At 46.8% G+C, this 20,906-nt stretch overlaps 1 protein-coding gene across 1 annotated transcript in view; it reads right to left on the reverse strand.

Moving 5' to 3' along the window:
• The window catches only part of LOC121287542 (protein APCDD1-like), a 160,138-nt gene extending 140,981 nt beyond the window's left edge, over nucleotides 1-19,157 (reverse strand). Inside the window, exons 1-4 of the mRNA XM_041205474.1 lie at nucleotides 18,993-19,157; nucleotides 18,598-18,794; nucleotides 17,992-18,190; nucleotides 17,569-17,689 (exon numbers count right to left, since the gene is read on the reverse strand). Coding sequence (XP_041061408.1) covers nucleotides 17,569-17,689; nucleotides 17,992-18,190; nucleotides 18,598-18,794; nucleotides 18,993-19,157 — 682 coding nt within the window. The remainder of the gene's footprint in view (nucleotides 1-17,568; nucleotides 17,690-17,991; nucleotides 18,191-18,597; nucleotides 18,795-18,992) is intronic.
• Nucleotides 19,158-20,906: the final 1,749 nt, after the last annotated feature.

The raw sequence follows: 20,906 nt of genomic DNA on the forward strand, positions 1-20,906 counted from the left end.
TGTGTCTCACATTGAGTGTGTACAGCAAATATTATATGTATTGCAATTGTACTGAAGCACCTCAGAGTGCAACATGACAACGTGGAAAATGTAAATATCATTGCACTTTGTGATGGCCATTTTGAAATATTTTTAAATGTTCTTTTAGATTTTTTATGAATCAAGTATATTTTTGCAAAAAAATTGGAAATAGAGTTGCTGACTCTGGAGTCTCCAGGAATTAAACACTAATCTTGGCTGCAAGTAACCCAGGAGACAATTCATAGGGGCATTCTTTGAATACCTTTGTTGTGAAAATATTGAAGATGGGGGGTAAAGGCTGTTTGACTGACAGGTATTAAGGGGAACTGATAGGCTAGAATATGAGCATCTATTTTCACTGGTTTTGGAGTCTAGGATTACAGGGGGTATGGTCTTAATTTTAGAGCCAGACATGTTAGGAGTGAAATTAGGAAACACTTCTACATACAAACAACGGGCGAAGTTCAGAACTCCCTTCCACAAATGGTAACAGATGTTAGGTCAATTATTACATTTAAATCTGAGATTGATAGATTTTTGTTATCCAAAGTTATTAAATGATCTGGGGCAAAGGCAGCTATATGGAGTTTGGTCATCAAATCAGCCATGAGCTCACTGAATGTTGGAACAGGCTGACAGGGTTAATTGGTTTACTCTTACTCCTAGGAACATCCTGAGATCATATAGTGAAGCACCCAGGAGCATGTCAGCCATGGCTCAGTTGGGAGCACTCTTGCCTCTATGGTATAAGGTCCTGGGTTCAAGTCCTGTTCCTGGGCTAAAGCACAAAAGTCTGTTCAGTGCAGTACTGAGGAAATACTGGACTGTTGCAGATGCTGTCTTTTGGATGCAACATTTAAACAGAAGTCCCTCCCATCTGTCTGCTGGGGCAGATGTTAAAGATCCCATTGCACTATTTCAAAGAAGAGCCGGGGAGTTATGCCCAGAGTCCTGGCCAATATTTATCTCTCAATCAACATCACAAAAATAGATTATTTGGTTACTATCACTATGCTGTTTGTGGGAGCTTGCTGTGCACCTATTAGCTCCCATGTTTCCTGCATTACAACAGTAACTACACCTCAAAAGTAGTTTATTGGCTTGTTATGGCACAACCGATAGTAAATGTTGAGTTGTTCAAATCCCAAATGGAAACTTGAAACAACTGCCACAACTTGTTTTGCAATTTGTATAAATTTCGAGATGCATGCCCTGAATTCAATAGTAATAAGACCACCAAGTCTTATAAGTTTTTACAAAACAGATTAAACATTTATTAATAAGAGAAATGATTTTAAACACATACATAGATCTACAAATTACTGCTATGATAACTTCTAAATCCCCTACTTAATCTGACTCCCAGTTGTACTTTCATTAAGACAACAATAAGACACATAGATTTTAAAAGACACAGACAAGGTGACACACATTACCCTGAACCAGTTGAATTCAAAGTGAGTTTTCATAACTTTAATTCTTTGAAAACAGCAGCTTGAGGCACAGATGCTGAAGGCTTTTCACATTTTTTAGATCTTAAAAATGCCTACCCTTACACACAGCCTTCGCTCCTTTATACATATTTTCCCCTTTGAATGCAAATTCCCATTGTTTCACTATGTCTTTGGACTTTACCTTTCTGATAATAAAAGTTTCTCATAGCACCAAGTTTTACCAGCAATCTTTGGGGAAAAATAAACGCACTGTTTCTGAACTTCATCTGGCTATGTGACACATTTCACCCCTCCTTTGAAAACAATCTAGTCTGGTTTATTTAAAAATGCAAATGTCCTTTTATACCTTACATTCTAAACTTCCCCCATGTTTACCATATTTACATCAAAGTCTTCAGACCAGCTGTCTTTAATCCAATTAAGTCTCTCTCTCTCACACACACACACACACACACACACACACATACAGACACATATACCACTAGTTTACAATAAATTCCAATAACACTATGAGAATTATTATATCTTCCTGACAGGCTGTAAAGTGCTTTGAGATGTCCAGTGGTGATTTTAAAAATGCTATATAAATGCAAATCTTTCTTTTTTTTTCTTTTATAACTACTAAACAGAAGTGGTCCAATAAAATTAGAAAAAAAAGGTTTTCTTAAGGGCCCTTTAATTTTCCATCCTGGCAGAATCCAGGAATAAATCTTTATTTCCTAGAGAGTCTGGGACAAACCCGCAGGATTGGCAACTGAGGCCGCAGATGTAAAGTCAGTCGGCTGGCGTTACCTTTATGAATTGCCACATTTTCTCACCAGTTTGTGCATCTCTAAAGCAATCTCTAATGTCAGGAGAACATTCTGCATTTTCTTTCAAGCTTCACATTGCTGTTTTACTTTGGTTTGTTCTATTGTGAAGTGCTTCTTTTCATGTTCAAAGACACAAATCTCACACAAACACAGCAAAAAAACCACTTCTGTTCCCTTGGCAACAACAGCTTAAATGCTTTAACATCTTCCTCTCCAGGTAGGCCGCTCAAAGCTCAAACAGCTGGAGAAAGCAATGCAGCCTCTCAGTACATAATTATTTTATAGTTACTCGCATGACTTAGAAAAGCAAAACATCGCCAATGATTTTATAGAACTGCTCAAATTGAGAATAATAACAAAACTCCCGTTTAGACTGAGAAGGAAAATCTGAAGTAAGTAAATTCGTACCTTCTGTTCAAGATATTCCCTTATTTTCTACAAAAGAAAATACAAAGATATTTGCTGTGGAAACACTTAGTAGGTTTGGCAACATCCGAGGGAAAAGTACCCTCGTCTCGAGGAAGCTCCAATGCTTTGAAATGTTGCCTGCTGTTTTTCCAGGGAAGCTGCCTGGCCTGCTGAGTGTTTTCAACCTTCTTTGCTTTTGCCCTCGGATTTCCAGCAGCTGTAGTATTTTGGGGTTTTTCTCACAAAAAATGATTTGTTCATGTTTTTAAAACTTTGTCATGCCTAAGTGGACCCTTGTTGGGGTACTTTGGTCATTGAGGAGGGAGGGGTATGCTGAAGTGAGCTGAAGGGGCTGTGACATGTCGGATCCTGGGATGAAACTAGTCCATTCAGGATCTCATGATCAGAATTGGATAGAATATAAAAAACAGCAAAGAATGACTAAAAGATTGATAAGGAAGGAAAAATCAGAGCATGAGAGAAAGCTAGCTAGAAATATAAAAACATAGTAATGAGCTCCATAGATATTTTAAAAAGAAAAGAATTAACAAAGTGAGTGTTGGTCCAATGGAAAGTGAGTCTGGAGAATAAATAAGGGAAAATAAGGAGATGGCAGATGAGTTGAACAGTTATTTTGCATCCATCTTCACCCCAGAGGATACAAGTAACATCCCAGAAATGGATGTAAATCAGGAAATGGAAGGGAGGGAGGAACTCAAGAAAATTACAAATCACCAGGGACGTGGTACTGAGCAAATTGTTGGAGCTGCGGGCTGACAAAGCCCCAGGTCCTGAAGGACTTCATGCTAGGCCCTTAAAAGAAGTGGCAAGTGAGATAGTTGATGCTTTTGTTTTGATTTTCCGAAATTCACTAGATATGGTGAAGGTTCCATTAGATTGGAAAATAGTGAATGTAATTCCTTTATTCAAAAAAGGAGGGAAACAGAAAGCAAGAAACTACAGGTCAGTTTTCTTAGGGAAAATGTTAGAAGCTATTATTAAGGATGTTCTCGCAGGGCACTTGGAAAAATTCAAGGTAATCAGGCAGAGTCAATATGGTTTTGTGAAAGGGAAATCATGCTTATCCAATTTATTGGAGTTCTTTGAAGAAGTTACATGGGCTGTGGTTGTACTGTACTTAGATTTTCAGAAGGCATTTGATAAGTGCCACATCATAGGTTATTGTGGAAAATAAAAGCTTATGCTGTAGGGGTGATATATTGGCATGGATAGAAGATTGGATGGCTAACAGGAAACAGAGAGTAACAATAAATTGGTCATTTTCTAGATGACAAAATGTAATGAATGGTGTGCCACAGGGATCAGTGCTGGGGCCTCAACTTTTTACAATCTATATCAATAACTTGGATAAAGGAACTGAAGGTATGATTGTGAAATTTGCTGATGACACAAAGATAGGTAGGAAAGTAAGTTGTGAGGAGGACATAAGAACGCTACAAACCCATATAGATTGGTTAAATGAGTGGGCAAAGGTCTGGCAAATGGAGTATAATGTTGGAAAATGTGAAATTGTCCATTGTGACATGAAGAATAAGAAAGAAGCATATTATCTAAATGGTGAGAGATTGCAGAGCTCTGAGATTCAGAGGGATTTAGGTGTCCTAGTAAATGAATCATAAAAGGTTGTGCAGGTGCCGCAACTAATTAGGAAAGCTAACAGAATGTTATCATTTATTGTGAGGGCAGTTGATTACAAAAGTAGGGAGTTTATGCTTCAGTTATACGGGGCATTGGTGAGACCACATCTAGAGTACTATGTACATTATTGGTCTCCTTATTTGAGGAAGGATGTGAATGCATTGGAAGCAGTTCCGAGAAGATTTACTGAACTAACACCCGGAATGGATAGGTTGTCTTATGAGGAAAGGTTGAACAGATTAGGCTTGTATCTGCTGGAGTGTAGAAGAGTAAGAGGCAACTTGACTGAAACATAAAGATCCTGAGGGGTCATGAGAGGCTGGATGTAGGAAAGATGTTTCCCCTTGTGGAAAAATCTAGAACTAGGGCCCACTATTTTAAAATAAGGAGTCACCCATTTAAGACAGAAATTAGGAGAATATTTTGCTCTCAAAGGGTTGTGAATCTTTGTAACTGTCTTCGCAAAAGGCAGTGGAAGCAGAGTCTTTAAATATTTTTAAAGCAGAAGTAGATAGATTCTTGAAATGCAAGGAGGTGAAAAGTTATCGGGGATAGGTGAGAACTTAGTGTTGAGGTTAAAATCAGATTAACCATGACCTTATTGAATGACAGAGCAGGCTTAAGGTGCCAAGTGGTCTACTCCTCCTCCTAGTTCCTATGTTCATATGGATCATATAGGGGGTGACCACCATTGATTTCAGCAGAGCCAGGAGGAGCTCTTTTATTTATTAATTCAAGGAAATTGGGTTTTGCCCACCCCTAATTGTCCTTGAGAAGGTGGTGTGAGCCGCCTTCCTGAACTGCTGCTATCCATGTGGTGTAGGTACACCCAGAGTACTGTTAGGAAGGGAGTTCCTAGATTATGACCCAGTGATGATGAAAGAATGGTGATATATTTCCAAATCAGGACATTGTGAAGGGGAACAAAAACAAAAATACCTGGAAAAACTCAGCAGGTCTGGCAGCATCTGCGGAGAGGAACACAGTTAACATTTCGAGTGCGAATGACCCTTCAACCTTCATTGTGAAGGGGAATTTGGAGATGTTGGTGTTCTCAGGCACTTGCTAGCCCTGTGATCCTCAGTCCTTGTAAAACACTGTCACATCTCCAACCTCCCTTTTCCAAAGCCCTTGAACTTGTTGTTGCCTCCCAAGTCATTGCTCACCTTTCCTGGAACTCCATGCTTGAATCCCTCCACTCAGGTTTCTGCTGCTGCCACAGTACCCATAGCTCTTGTCAAAGTCACAAATGACATCCAATCTGACTGTGACAAAAGTAAACTTACCCTTCTCATCCTCCTTTACCTGTCTGCAGCCTTAGACATGTTTGACCACACCATCCTGCTCCAAGGCCTCTCCACTGTTGTCCAGTAGGATTGTTCTCACCTGGTTCTATTCTTATCTATCCAGTCATAGCCAGAGAACCACCTGCGATGGTTAACCTTCCTGCTCCTATATTGTCACACCAGGTGTCCCACAGCAATCTATCCTTGGCCTCCTCTTAATTCTCATCTACTTGCGGCCCCTTGACAACATCTTCCAAAAACACAATGTCAAGTACCATGTAGGCTGACACCAACCAACTTCACTTTGCAACCACCTCTCTTGACCACTCCATTGCATCTGATTTGTCAGACTGCTTGTTCGACATCCAATACTGAATAAGCAGATATTTAAGCATTAGGAAGATAAAAGTTATTTTTTTAACTATTCATTCAGAAGATGCAGATGTTGAATGATGTTGTATGTGCCTGCGTGCTACTGTAATGTAAAGGTGTTCAGCAGAGCAAGGGTTAACATGGGACTGGATAATAGTACCACCCACGATGTATAGTATGATGTATAGAGTCACAAACTCTGAGAGAACAATCCAGAGATAACACTCTAGAGCCAGCCTTCATGGAGACAACAGCTCCATGCATGGCCATCACTGAGACACCACAGATGACACCATATTACAACAGCGGGCGTCAGTGGAAAGTCTGACATTTGTTGCCTGTCCCCAATTTTCCTTGAACACAACTGAATGGCTTACTAGGGCAGTTCAGAATCAACCATATTGTTGTGGGCCCGGAGTCACATGTAGGTCAGACTAGGTAAAGATGGTAGATTTCCTTCCTTAAAGGACATTAGGGAACCAGTTGGGTCTTTATAACAATCAAGTAATTTTACCATTATTGATACTAGCTTTATATTCAAGATTGGTTTAATTAATTGAATTTAAATTTCCCAGCTGCTGTGGCTGGATTTAAATGTATGTCACTAGATCATTAGTTCAAGCCTCTGTACCTGATTCACTGCCAGAAACCCAAGTTTCCTAGTCACTGACTCCATTGTCTTCTCCATCACTAAGATTGCCAACTTCACTCTCCAGAACAGCATCAGAATCCACCCCTGTCTCAGCTCATCTTCAGATGAAATCCTGATCCATGCCTTTGTTACCTCTAGACTCAATCGTCCCAATGCACTCCTGGCCAGCCTTCCACCTTCCATCTTCTGTAAACCTCAGCTTATCCTGCTGAGGGTTAATCTTGCCAATGTCCATCATGTCCCACTCACTGTTCCTGGGGGTGACCCTGTTTTGCTGCCAATGGATCAGTTAACATCATCCTTTTATGTAACTTCCTCCAGAATATTCATTCACTTGTGGACAAGGATATTGACATCCATGAGCATATTGTGGATGATTGCATCAACATCATGGCGTTGACAGAAGTCTGGCTAAGGAGTGAAGACACCTTCAACCTTAATGAACCCTCCTCTCCTGGCTATATCTTACAGCACTTGCTTGACTTGAACTACTGTCGTGGTGGTGTAATCTTTCTAACCAGTGTTTAGGAATAGTAATGTCATTGAATGTCAAAGGGATGGAGGGAGATTCTCTCTCTTGTTGGAGATTGCCTTTGCCTGGCATTTATATGAAATGAATGTGTATGGTGTGTCTCACAAAAACACAGCTAAAAATTTCAACAACTATTTTACTATTTATATTTCTTACTATAAATTGGGCAGTGCTTTTGAAATTCAAAGTACCATATTTTTAAATTTATTTCGATCTATTGTTTTATCTCCACCTTTTAGCCCATTTTGATCCCTTCCCCCCCACCCCACCCCCACTAGGGCCATCTGCCACTAGCTTGTCCTGCTTGCCCACCTTTATGGTCCCCATTAGCATATTCCTTAGATAATATTACCACCATCAACACCCTTTTGTCCTTTTGTTTATGACATCTTTGGCATTCTCTTCTTTGCCTCCACTTATCACTGGCTCCCTAAACAGCTCTACCTGCCCCACCCCCCTCTACCAGCTTATATTTCACCTAATTTCTCTATTTCCTTAGTTCTGATGAAGAGTCATATGGACTCGAAACATCAACTGGATTCCTCTCTGCAGATGCTGTCAGACCTGCTGAGTTTTTCCAGGTACTTCTGTTTTTGTACCATATTCTTCCTCTGGTGTAAAACCTGTGGGCATTATCCCTTCCATCTCAGATCATTCCACTACTGCGTGAAGATAAAGTCACAATGGAATTTGCACTAATTCCTGAGATTTACTGTTATCATTGGAGAGTGTGTGAAGGGTTATTATAATAACCTAAGTGAAATCTGTACCTACAATGGACAAAATACAAAGCCCTTATCTGATTGAAACCATCAACAATTACAGCAATTGGCAATCAATGAAGTCGTTCTGTATTTGGTGATACTGAACAATCTATGACATAGCCTTATCTTTGGAGAATTTCATGGTTTGGCAGTGAAGCAGGCTTCAAAGGATTTTGTTAACTCGCACAGAATCTGGAACTGTAGACAGGAATCACAGTACAGAAAGCTGAATAAACAACTCAGTCAGTTTATATCTATCAACTGGGTTAGTGTTTGGCAGAGCTTTCGGATAGTCTTATAGTGAGTGTTTTGGTTTGTATTACAGTTGAACCCACTTCAGCAACTAATTGATGAAAAGAATAGGACAAAAATCCCCTTTTCTACATTTTCCACTGGAAGGTAGGAACATAGAAATATAGGAACAGCAATAGGCCATTCAACTCATTGAGCCTGTTGACAAGAAGTTGATCGGTGCAGGAGCTGAGGGCAGAAGCAGTGAAGATATCTCTGTGAGAAAACGTTTATGGTACTTGGGTGGGTGGTAGAGAATTGAAATTTGAAATACGTGCTTGTTTTGTATCTTAAGCCAACAATTTTTTCCCCTTTAGAGAATTGTTGAAAGGATTAGTGAGCTAGTCATCAACCTGTTTGAACCACATCATGAACGGTCCCTTCTATGGCCAACAAAGTCCCAGAGTGAGACTTGAAGTCAGAGCTTCTGGCTCAAAGGCAAGGGCACTATCCAGTACGCCACAAGACCTCCCCTTTTAAATGTCATACCAAGAGGACTGGAACAAGATGAGATGCTTAAATGATGAGAACCTGCCAAAGGATAAGGGGGCAGGCCAAGGTGTGATTGTGTTAAGAGCCATTATGCTGTGCCAATGGTCTGGGTGGACCAAGTGGTAGAAAGTACAGCTAAGTGGCAAGGTTTAATTTAGCTGACGGTATTATCAGCCTTCAGCCAGGTTTCCACCAAGGGCATGATCTTGATGCAGAAAATACTCACCATGACTAACAACATCAAATTAATTTATATAGTGCCTTTAATATAATGAAACCACCCAAGGCACTTCACAGGAGTATTCAAAAAATATGCCGCAAAGCCACATAAAGTGATATTAGGACAGATGACCAAAAGCTTGGTCAAAGAGGCAGGTTTTAAGGGTTATTGTAAATGAAGAATGTGATGTAGGGACGCGGAGAAGTGTAGGCAGAGAATCCTAGAGCTTGGGGCCTAGGCAACTGAAGGTGCAATCATCCACTATAAACTCATGGATGAAGAAGGCCTTCTTCAGAAATAAGTTAGCATTCTGGAGGGAGATATGCTTATGGCTAATCTGCTGGTATCATCCACAGTGTCAGCACTCGAAGGGGTGTGTGGAAGAGGAAGGGTATTGGCAAGATTACCTCCAGCAGGCACACTGGACTGGAAGGTCGATGAGTGAGAAGGATGGCTCAGAGCCTCGATGGACCCTTCAGAGGATGCCAAGAGAGGCACAGAGGAAAGCAATAGGCTTATCTAAGAGGGAATCAGACCTGCATGGAGGCAGGAGAGGAGGAAGGTCATGGAGTACTGAATTTAGGTAAGCGTTGTGTCCATGTGGGGAAGGAATGTCTACCCCATAAGAGATGAGCTCAAGCAAGTGAATTTCTCAGTAAATTGGTTTAGAAGCAAGTGTGATGATTTTCTATATGCATCAAACATCCAGCTGATCAAAAACAAGTATCAAATTGACAAATCTTAAGGACTCAGAATATTCCCATTCTCTGCCACTAACTGGATGCTTGGCTTGCACCTTCTTGCTCTGCCTGTCTGCAGCTGACTGGTCTTTGCTCGTACGCCTCAATTAAGATAACTAACTAGTTACCATGGGAACTGGGAATGGAAAGTTATAATCATCTGTACGTTAAGACAGGATCATAGAAAACTGTGGCACATGATACAAATTCTTAACTCTTAAAAATCCAGAGGGAGGACACCTCCCTCTGGATTCTTACCTTCTCTTGATCTTTTCATTGAGAACTGTTGGCGTGACATTAGTCATCTCAATTTCTCTGCTCCTCTCACCCATTCTAATCTGTCTCTCTCTGAACTTACTGCACTCCATTCTCTCAGGTCCAACCCCGACATTGTCATCAAACCCGCTGACAAGGATGGTGCTGTTGTTGTCTGGCGCACTGACCTCTACCTCGCGGAGGCTGAGCGTCAACCCGCAGACACTTCGTCCTACCTCTCCATGGACCATGACCCCACCACTGAACATCAAGCCATTGTTTCCAGGATTGTCACTGACCTCAGCTCCTCTGGAGATCTTCCTCCCACAGCTTCCAACCTATTAGTCGCCCAATCTCGGACGGCCCACTTCTACCTCCTACCCAAAATCCACAAACAGAACTGTCCCGGTAGACCAATCGTGTCAGCCTGTTCCTGCCCCACGGAACTCATTTCTCGTTATCTTGATTCCCTTCTCTCTTCCCTTGTCCAGCCCCTTCCCACAAACATCCATGATTCTTCTGACACCTTACCTCACATCAACAATTTCCAGTTCCCTGGCCCCAACCGCTTCCTCTTCACCATGGACGTCCAATCCCTCTACATCTCCATCCGCCACCAGGATGGTCTGAGGGCCCTTAGCTTCTTCCTTGAACAGAGGCCCGAACAATCCCCATCCACCACTACTCTCCTCCGTCTGGCTGAACTTGTTCTCACGCTGAACAATTTCTCCTTTAACTCCTCACTTCCTCCAAATAAAAGGTGTGGCTATGGGTACTCGCATAGGCCCCAGCTATGCCTGTCTCTTTATGGGGTATGTGGAACATTCCTTGTTCCAGTCCTACTCCGGCCCCATCCCACAACTCTTTCTCCGGTACATCGATGATTACTTCGGTGCTGCTTCATGCTCGTCAGGACTTGGAAAAATGTATTAATTTTGCTTCCAATCTCCACCCCTCCATCATTTTCACATGGTCCATCTCTGACACTTCCCTTCCCTTCCTTGACCTCTCTATCTCAATTTCTGGTGATAGACTGTCCACCAATATCCATTACAAGCCTACTGATTCCTACAGCTACCTCAATTACAGCTCCTCACAGCCTGCTTCCTGTAAGGACTCCATCCCATTCTCTCAGTTCCTTCGCCTCCGTCGCATCTGTTCTGATGATGCTACCTTCAAAAACAGTTCCTCTGACATGTCCTCCTTCTTCCTTAAACGAGGTTTTCCATGCACAGTCGTTGATAGGCCCTCAACAGTGTCCAGCCCATCTTCCGCACATCCGCCCTCACACCTTCTCCTCCCTCCCAGAAACATGATAGGGTCCCCCTTGTCCTCACTTATCACCCCACCACCCTCCGCATTCAAAGGATCATCCTCTGCCATTTCTGCCAACTCCAGCATGATGCCACCACCAAACACATCTTCCCTTCACCCCCCCGGCGGCATTCCGTAGGGATCGTTCCCTCCAGGACACCCTGGTCCACTCCTCCATCACCCCCTACTCCTCAACCCCCACCTATGGCACGTCCCCATGCCCACGCAAAAGATGCAACACCTGCCGCTTCACTTCCTCTCTCCTTACCGTCCAAGGGCCCAAACACTCCTTTCAAGTGAAGCAGCATTTCACTTGCATTTCCCCCAACTTAGTCTACTGCATTTGTTGCTCCCAATGCAGTCTCCTCTACATTGGAGAGACCAAACGTAAACTGGGCGACTGCTTTGCAGAACACCTGTGGTCTGTCCGCAAGAATGACCCAAACCTCCCTGTCGCTTGCCATTTTAATACTCCACCCTGGTCTCTTGCCCACATGTCTGTCCTTGGCTTGCTGCATTGTTCCAGTGAAGCCCAACTCAAACTGGAGGAACAGCACCTCATCTTCCGACTAGGCACTTTACAGCCTTCCGGACTAAATATTGAATTCAACAACTTTAGATCTTGAACTCCTTCCTCCATCCCCACCCCCTTTCTGTTTCTTCCCCCTTCCTTTTGTTTTTTCCAATAATTTATATAGATTTTTCTTTTCCCACCTATTTCCATTAATTTTAAATCTTTTATGCCCTGCTAGTCTTTCCACCCCACCCCCACTAGAGCTGTACCTTGAGTGCCCTGCCATTCATTCTTAATTAGCACATTCATTTAGATAATATCACCACCTTCAGCACCTCTTTGTTCCTTTGTCTGTGACATCTTTTGATTATATGCTCCTATCACTGCTTGCTTATCCCTACAACCACGCACCCCACTTCTTCCCCCCCACCCCTGCCAACCACCATCCCCCGCCCCCCCCCCCCCCCCCCACCCCCCACCTTGAACCAGCTTATATTTCACCCCTCTCCTAATATTCACTCAGTTCTGTTGAAGGGTCATGAGGACTCAAAACATCAACTCTTTTCTTCTCCGCCGATGCTGCCAGACCTGATGTGTTTTTCCAGGTAATTCTGTTTTTGTTTTGGATTTCCAGCATCCTCAGTTTTTTGTTTTTATCTTAACTCTTTTGTTGGTAGACAATATGATTGCTTCTTCAGCCTACATTCAGTGAGATAGCAGAATTTGAATGGTCTTTCTCTGGCTGCAGTCAAATTATCTGAACTTGGGTTCCACGGTATCCTTCAACATGAAGAGAAGCAAACAGTTGCAGCACCATCTCCTCTCCTCTCTGCTGCTTCCATTAAGACCAGCTTATATGTCAATCTTCATTTCTTAAACTTGCCCCACTTTTGTCAAAGAGGCAGATGGTCTTTCTCATTCACTTTGGAACTATCGGCGGGGAGGAGGAAGGTGTGCCTCTTTTCTCCTCCTTGTCTCCAGTAGGGAAAATACTTCCCAAGGAAATTGTCCCTCATATATTCAGCCCTACGTTGGCATCATATTTAATTGATACCTAGCCTGAGAGTGTGTGAAATGGGAAAATGTTGATTTTGACTCTGTGCTTGAAAGTACTGACAGAGAACTGTTAGGTGGAATGGGTGGCCAGGTTAGGGGCACATCGTCAACTGGGTCTACAGAGGAGATGTTAAAATGAGGCTCCATTATCTCTCTCAAGGTGGATGTAAAAGATCCCATGACACTGTTTGGAGAAGAGTAGGGGAATTGTCCTGGCCAATATTCTTCTTCTTTAGATAGCATTGTCGATTAATCGAGGGTCACTGAAGCACAGCTTATGCTGAGATTTTACTTCAGGGCAGAGCAAGACAGGCCCCAAGTCTACCTCAGTCAGAACAGGGATCGGACCCATGCTGTTGCTGTTATTCTGAACCACATGCAAGTTAACTGAGCTCACTGCCCCCCTGCACAATAGTTATCCCTTGGAACAAATATGTTCATCATCGCATTGCTGTTTATGGGGTCTTGCTGTGTCCAAATTAGCTGTTGGATTTGAAGTATTACAATAGCAATTACTCTTTAAAAACTTTGCTGTAAGGAGTTTTGGAATGTTCTGAGGTCATGAATGGCACTGTATAAATGTAAATTCCTTTACCAGAGAGTGGTGGGACTAGAGAATTTCCTACCACAAGGAGTAGATGAGGCAAACAGCAACAATATATGCATGAGGGAGAAAGGAACAGGAAGTTATGCTGAAGGGTTAGATGAAAAAGGATGGTAAGGAGGCTCATCTGGAGCATAAATGCTGGCATAGACTTGTTGGGCTGAATGGCCCGTTCTTGTGCTGCAAAATTCTATGTAATTCTAACCCAAACCCACCCTACATGACCCTGTGAGGAAATACAGTGATCACATGGCAGGTGATATTCACACTCTGCCAGCAATGCACCAGTGGGAGGGAAGTGGAGGTTTTGAGGTTAAAGTGAATGGTGAGCTCCAGGAGTTGTTTCTGTTGGAGTTGAAATTGTGTGCCTCCTCTCCACAGGCCTTTTCATATTAAAGGCTCTGGGTGGAATCATCCCAGATTTGCACTAAGTCCGGTAGCGGGTGGGTAAAATGATGTTTTACCCGCCGGCAGCAATGAATGCTTTTCACGCCACTAATTATGCATTCCCGGAAAACACGCCGTTTCTATGGCATACAGGCTCTCATTCGCCTGCCATGCCATCATTTTGCCGCTTCAGCACACTGGGCAGCATATTTAAAGTCCAGCCACACACACACATCTCAGTGCTTCCAACTCACAACTGCTGCAAAGAAGACAGGACAACCCGAAAAGGCAAAAAGACTCAGCCCCAAGGTTCAATGACGCATCCCACGAGTGCCTTTTGGATGTGGTGGAGGCCCACTGTGATGTCATCTAACCCCACTCTGGCTGCAGGATGGGCAGCAAACTCACTAATCTGGCTTGGGAGGAGGTGGCAGTGGTGGTCAGCGCCAACGCCCTTCAAAAGAGGACAGCCACCCAGTGCCACAAAAGGATGAATGATCTCCTCTGTTCCACCAGGGTAAGTCACTCTTCTCATCACTCAAAACTCTCACACCCACAAACCCATCACACATCTACAGAGCCTTCACTCACTGCCAGTTCAAGGGACATCACCATTCATTCTCTCACACACACCGTCATTGTCCTCATCCCGACCATGGGACTACTCACCACCCACACGTGCCGGGCATACTTATCATCTGGCCTGGCAGGGGTCCTGCTTTCACACTCTCCACCTCTATTCATGCAGAAGAAGCTGGCCCACAACAAGAGGGAGAGGTCGCAGACCGGTGGAGGAATGCCTGAAATAAAGGTCCTCATGGACTTTGAAAATAGAGCACCCATCTGACCAGTGAGGATCTGGGCCTTTCCTGTGCTGACGGTGAGGTCGGCGCTGCTCTACCAAGTGAGGATCCAACAGTGCAACATACATCCGACAACCATGCTGTGACTGATGTGTTCTGTTTCACAGGCCACTGCCATGCACTAATTATCTCCACTTGCTTCCACAGGCACATCTGGGAAACAGCCGACAGACTCCATGACCTAGGCTTCCTGTCAAACACCGAAGAAACCTCTGAAGAGGAATCTGGAGGCACCCTTCTTACAGTCTCACTGAAGCAGTTCATGTCCAAATGTAGCAAGACCTGGACAATATCCAGGCTTGGGCTGACAAGTGACAAGCAACTTTCATGCCACACATGTGTCAGGCAATGACCATCTCCAACAAGAGAGAATGCAACCTTTGCCCCTTGATGGCATTACCATTACTGAATCCCCCAGCTATCAACATCCTGGGGGTTACCAATGACCAGAAACTGAACTGGACTAGCCAAGTAAATACTGTGGCTACAAGACAGGTCAGAGGCTAGGAATCATGGAATCATGTGATGAGTAACCCAGCTCCTGACTCCCCAAAGCATGTATCATCTACAAGGCACAAGTCAGGAGTGTGATGGAATACTCCTCACTTGCCTGGATGAGTGCAGCTCCCACAACACTCAAGAAGCTTGACACTATCCAGGAGAAAGCAGCCCACTTGATTGGCATCACATCCACAAACATTCATTCCCTCTACCACCAATGCACGGTAGCAGCAGTGTGTACCATCTACAAAATGCACTACAGGAATTCACCAAGGCTCCTTCAACAGCACCTTCCAAACCCACGACCACTACCATCTAGAAGGACAAGGGCAGCAGATAGATGGGAACACCACCACCTGGAAGTTCTCCTCCAAGTCACTCACCATCCTGACTTGGAAATATATCACCGTTCCTTCACAGTCACTGGGTCAAAATCCTGGAACTCCCTTCCCAACATCACTGTGGATGTGCCTACACCACATGGACTGCAGCGGTTCAAGAAGGCAGCTCACCACCCTCTCAAGGGCAACTAAGTATGGGCAATAAATGCAGGCCTGACCAGCAAAACCCACATACCATGAATGAATATTAAAAAAAAGTCCCTCACAGCACTCACTCATACTCTCCACCAGGGCAGAGGCACAGACCTTGGTGGGATCTAGCTTTACAGTAGCCACGGGATCACATTCTGGTAAGCAGACCACACTGTCTGATTTGCAGCAGGCAACTTTCCAGGTCTCCGGCAATCGGAGAACTGCTGGAGGCCAGAAATTTGCTGGTCCGAGTCAGATGGCAAGCCTCTGAACTCAGTCATATCACAATTGCTGGAGCTGCAAAGGCAAGCTCGGGAACATCAGGAAGGGATGTGCACTGCACTCCAGATTTCCAGGCACAATGGAGGAGTCCATCCACCTTCAGGCTGAGGTGATAACGCTGGCATGCCAATGCAATGAGGTCAACACTGATCGGATGGCAGCAACCACAGAGACCTTGGTTCAGGATGTCGCTCCTGCACTGCTGTGTGGGCTGATCTCCATCGCTGACACCATAGTTGTGTACACAAGAGCATGTATGCAAGAGGGTTGGGGCTACTCAATCTCATTCCAGCTACCCCTTCTCCTCAAGGAGTCAGCCAGGGGCCCTTGGGTACCCATACAGAGGAGGATCAAGTGTATCCCTGGGGCCGTCTATCCAGGTGACCCCAGGAGTGTCCGGCCCATCTGAATCCCCTCTTCTTGTGACCTCAGCAGCTCCAGCTTCACAGGCCAAGGAGGATGTCACTGCCACACAGCAGGACCACGAAAGCAAGCAGGGGTCCTCCAAGTCTCGGCCCTCCAGAGGATACCCGCCAAAGTCATTACAGACAGGGCGCAGCAGTCAGCATGCTGCCTCCACCTCTGCTGTGGCTGGCCGGGAAGCACTGAGACGTAACAGCAAGGATTAGGAAAGTTAAGAAGATATAACTCTTTTTGTTACAAAACAAATAAACTAAATTAATAAACCACGGGACAAAGTAAAAGGCAGCCCTTTAAAGGGAAACTTCAAAAACAAAAGACAAAATGCAAAGAAAGCTGACCAACATTCAATCAAAATGCGATTAAAGGGGTCGATAAAACACCCCAGTCCCAGCGGTGCCCACCAGGCATGGAAAGCCTCGACGGTGCCAGCAGACACCATGTGCTCCCTCTCCAGGAACACCTGGCCGCGAACGTAGCCGCGGACGAGAGGCAGACACTTGGTCAGACGATCCCCTCGATCGCCCGCTGCCTGGACCTGTTAATGGCCAACTTGGCCAGGCCCAGGAGCAGGTTCACGAGGAGATCCTCCTCCCTCCCAGCCCCCCTCCACACCGGGGGTCCGTAGATCAGGAGCATGGGGCTGAAGTGAAAACAAAACAACAGTAAAAGGTTTTTCAAATAACTGAAAAGGGAGTGCAGACTAAAACACCTATAAACATGGGCCACAGACCCCACAAAGCCCAAAAGACGCAGGCAGCTTGGGAGTCCGCGAACTGACACATCCTGCAATTGTATGGGACAGCTGCATGCAACACCCTCCATCACAGGTCCCCAATGGAAAACAGGAGGACACCCCCATGGACCCCCATGGGAGGTCTCCACTGGGGACCTCCGCCACTGGACGGCAACAAGGCAGGGCACGTCCGGGCAGCAGGCGAGGGCAATGAAGTGAAGGGTGTGCAGCAGTAGCCCATACAGGAAACCCCTCCACATCATGCTAAAGGGCAAGGAGGCATTTCCCTGCGGCGACTCAGGTTGCGGGGCACCAGCTCCCGAAGGAGGGTTTGGGGCTTGGGGCCAGTGTGGAATTCTATCTGAACAGGGGGAAGCTCGGACGGAAGACCACTGCGCACCTGTGCCACCATTCCTCCGCAGGTCAGCCGGATCGGTGAACATGAGGAGCATATCATCGGTGTGAGCTGAGAGGACCACCCCGATGCCTGACGCACGCAGAACCAATCCCGACAACTTCCTCTGCAAGAGGCACAGGAAAGGCTCCACGCAGACAGAATACAACTGGCCAGACAGGGGGCAGCCCTGACACACTCCTCTCCCAAAGTGAAGAGGCACCATCAGGGACCGTTAACCTTCACTAGACACTCTGCGGCAGTGTGCAGAAGTCGGATCCAGGTGACAAAATGCATCCCGATCCCGAATGCTCGCAGATTCGCGAATAAATATTCGTGATCCACCCTGTCAAACACTTTCTCCTGGTCAAGAGACAGGAAGGCGCTCGACAGACCAGTCCTCTGGGAAAAATGGATAACGTGCCAGACCAGATGAATATTGTCAAAGATGGTGCGGTCTGGGACGGTGTAGGACTGGTCAGGGTGGATCATGTAGTCCAGCATGGTGCCAAGACGAGAAAACATTGTCCTGGCGAAGATCTTGTAATCCGTGCTGAGGAGGGAGACCGGGCACCAGTTCCTAAGCTGGTGGAGATCCCCCTTCTTAGGCAGCAGGGCAATGACCACCCTGCGCCATGAGAGGGGCATCTCACCGGTCACGATACTCTCCCCCAGGATGTCCCAGAACACCCTGAAGAACTCCACGGTCAGCCAGTCCAGCCCCGGTGATTGGCCCCTGGAGAGGCTGTCGAGGGCACCGGTCAGCTCCCCAGACTTATAGGGGAGTCAAGCTTTCTGGTGCCCTCCAGGCTGACCTGCAGCAGGTCCTCCCATAAAACTCTGTCAGCATCCTCGCTGGACGGATCCGGAGAGAACAGGGCAGTATAATAATCTCGGGCGATGGCCCTGATGCCCTCTGGATCGGAGACAAGGGATCCATTGTTGGCCAGCAGTGGAAGGAGCTGCTGACGGACCCCATGCCTTTTTTCCAGCGAGTAGAAGAAGGGGGAGCCGCGGTCCAGGTCCCGGAGGAACCGGATCTCTGGCCTCATGACCGCGCCCCGGGACCTGACGAGTTGCAGGTCCCGCAGCACACCCTTCTTCTCTTCGTACACCAGCCACAGGGCCGGGTCCACGTCGGGCTGACGGAGACGTGTCTCCAGGTCGAATACCTCCTTCTCCAACTCCTCGACCCTGGATTTCTGCCTCTTTGTCAACCCCCTCACATACTCCTGACAGAAGATGCTGATGTGAGCTTTGCCCACATCCCACCATAGCCTCAAGGAGGGGAAGCCTCCCCACTTCCTTCTCCAGCCGGCCCAGAAACGATGGAACGAGTCCAGGAACTGCTCATCCTCCAGCAGCAGGTTGTTAAAGTGCCAGTACACGGACCCCGTCCAAGCACAGAACGGAGCGAGCTCCGCCCACACCAGACGGTGGTCCATGCACAGCACCTGCCACACAGGAGCCGACGGAATGTAGGACACGAACGCCTTGGAAACATAAAGATGGTCGAGTCTGGACGTCCTGACTCCAGGTGACATGAAAGTGAAAGCTCTGGAATCAGGATGGAGATGTCGCCAGACGTCCACCATGTCGAAGGACCCGACCAGATCCCGCAACTTACTCACACCTAGCGAGCAGTGCTGGGCACCATGACGGCCCCGGGCCTCAAGGGTACAGTTGAAAACCCCCTCGAGGACGATGCACTCGCCCACGTCGATGGAAGCGAGATGAGTGGACACTTCCTCAAAGAAACTCGCTTGTTGCTGCCAGCCCAGGGGAGTGTGCACATCCACAAAGTGAAGCACCGCACTCTCCAGGTGCACAGTAAGGTGCAGCAACCGGCCTGGCACCGGCTCCTTGACCCCGCCAAGATCCCCGGCTGAAAATGTGGGGCCAAGATAGGCACCCCGCCAGAATTGGTGGCTAGGTGACTCATGTAGACCCCACCACGCCACTCCAGGAGCCACCTAGCTTTGTCTCCCGGAATGGTATGGGCTTCCCGCAGGAAGCACAACGCTTACTTCCCATCCCTGAGGACTGAGAAGTTCTGGAACCTGCGCCGTGTGTCCCTGCTGCCGTGGATGTTGAGGCTGGCTATGGTAGCCTTCATCGTCAGAAGTATGTGCTACCATCACCTGAAATAAAAGAAGGAGAGGACTTTATTAAGCCTTCCGCTCCTTCAGGAGCCCAGCGAGAAATGTGTGTGCCCTCGTCTTAAGTGTTCTGATCCAGCCCAGGAGTTCTGAGGCCCTCGCAGGCAGACCAGAACACAAGAGGAAAGAATACCCCTGATCCAGGGCCAACTGCAATTACTTGCTAAAAAATCCTGGAGTTCCTGTAAAGGGGTGAGGGGAGAATCGGTGGGTGGGGCACCAGGAGATCCACCACCTCACCCGATAATGACTCTAAGTCGTCCCCGGAGCTCACCACTGAAACTCCATCCTCCTCCAGGTCGTCTCCTCCAGCTTCCAACCCCTTCCCCATATTGAGTACGGGGGCTGGTTCGGAGCTGCCAGTCGGCTCCACCTCCACCTCGATCCCACCCCCAGGTTCAAGCGCAGAGTGATCCTCTCTGGTCTCTCTTTCTGGTTCTGGGCCACAGGGCAACGGCAGTTCAGAATCCCGAACTTCCCCGGGCACTTGGTCGCCCGGTGAGTCTGGAAAAATCTCCGGACCCAGGACGGAGGCGGCCAGCACTGAAGGTTGGGAGGGAGTGAGGTGGCCTCCTCGACACTACCACGCGATGACCCAGTTTCAAGGGCCACGAAGGGACTGCTGCACTCCCCTGGCGGGCCAGATGAAATCTCGGGCGGTACAAGGTGGTTCAGGCTGGTGCACCACTGCAAGGGTGATACCCTCACCAACCTCCAAGGGACCCTGCTCAAGGGACTGCAGAAAAGGGATGGGATTTGTGTGTCCCCCAGAGGGCAGAGCGAGGACTCATAGGGCAGAGACACCACCACTTTTTAACTGGGGGAAGAGACACAATCAGCGTCACGAGTGGCAAGGTCCTCCCCCTCCGAGTGGTGCCTCTTTTGGGATAGGCTTGGGGCTGGGGAGACCTCCATCTGCAAGGCCTCCGTTGCCTCCTCCAGCCCTCCCCCGGATGCCCTGCCCTGTGGGGTTTGAGCAAGACCACTGGCTCAGAGTCATATGCCCCATCACTGTCAGACCCGGGAGCCCGCTCAGGGACGATGCCGGGCCCAGCACTTGGCACTGAGATGCCCACGGGACCAGGAGCACAAGCGGACAGGTCGCCGGGACCGGATGACGTTTTTGTCCCAGAGCCGGTGTCTTTGGGGGTTTGGGGATCGGGGTGGGTTTGGTGGAGGATGGCG

The sequence above is a fragment of the Carcharodon carcharias genome, chromosome 14 (assembly GCF_017639515.1).
Source record: "Carcharodon carcharias isolate sCarCar2 chromosome 14, sCarCar2.pri, whole genome shotgun sequence".
NCBI lineage: Eukaryota > Metazoa > Chordata > Chondrichthyes > Lamniformes > Lamnidae > Carcharodon > Carcharodon carcharias.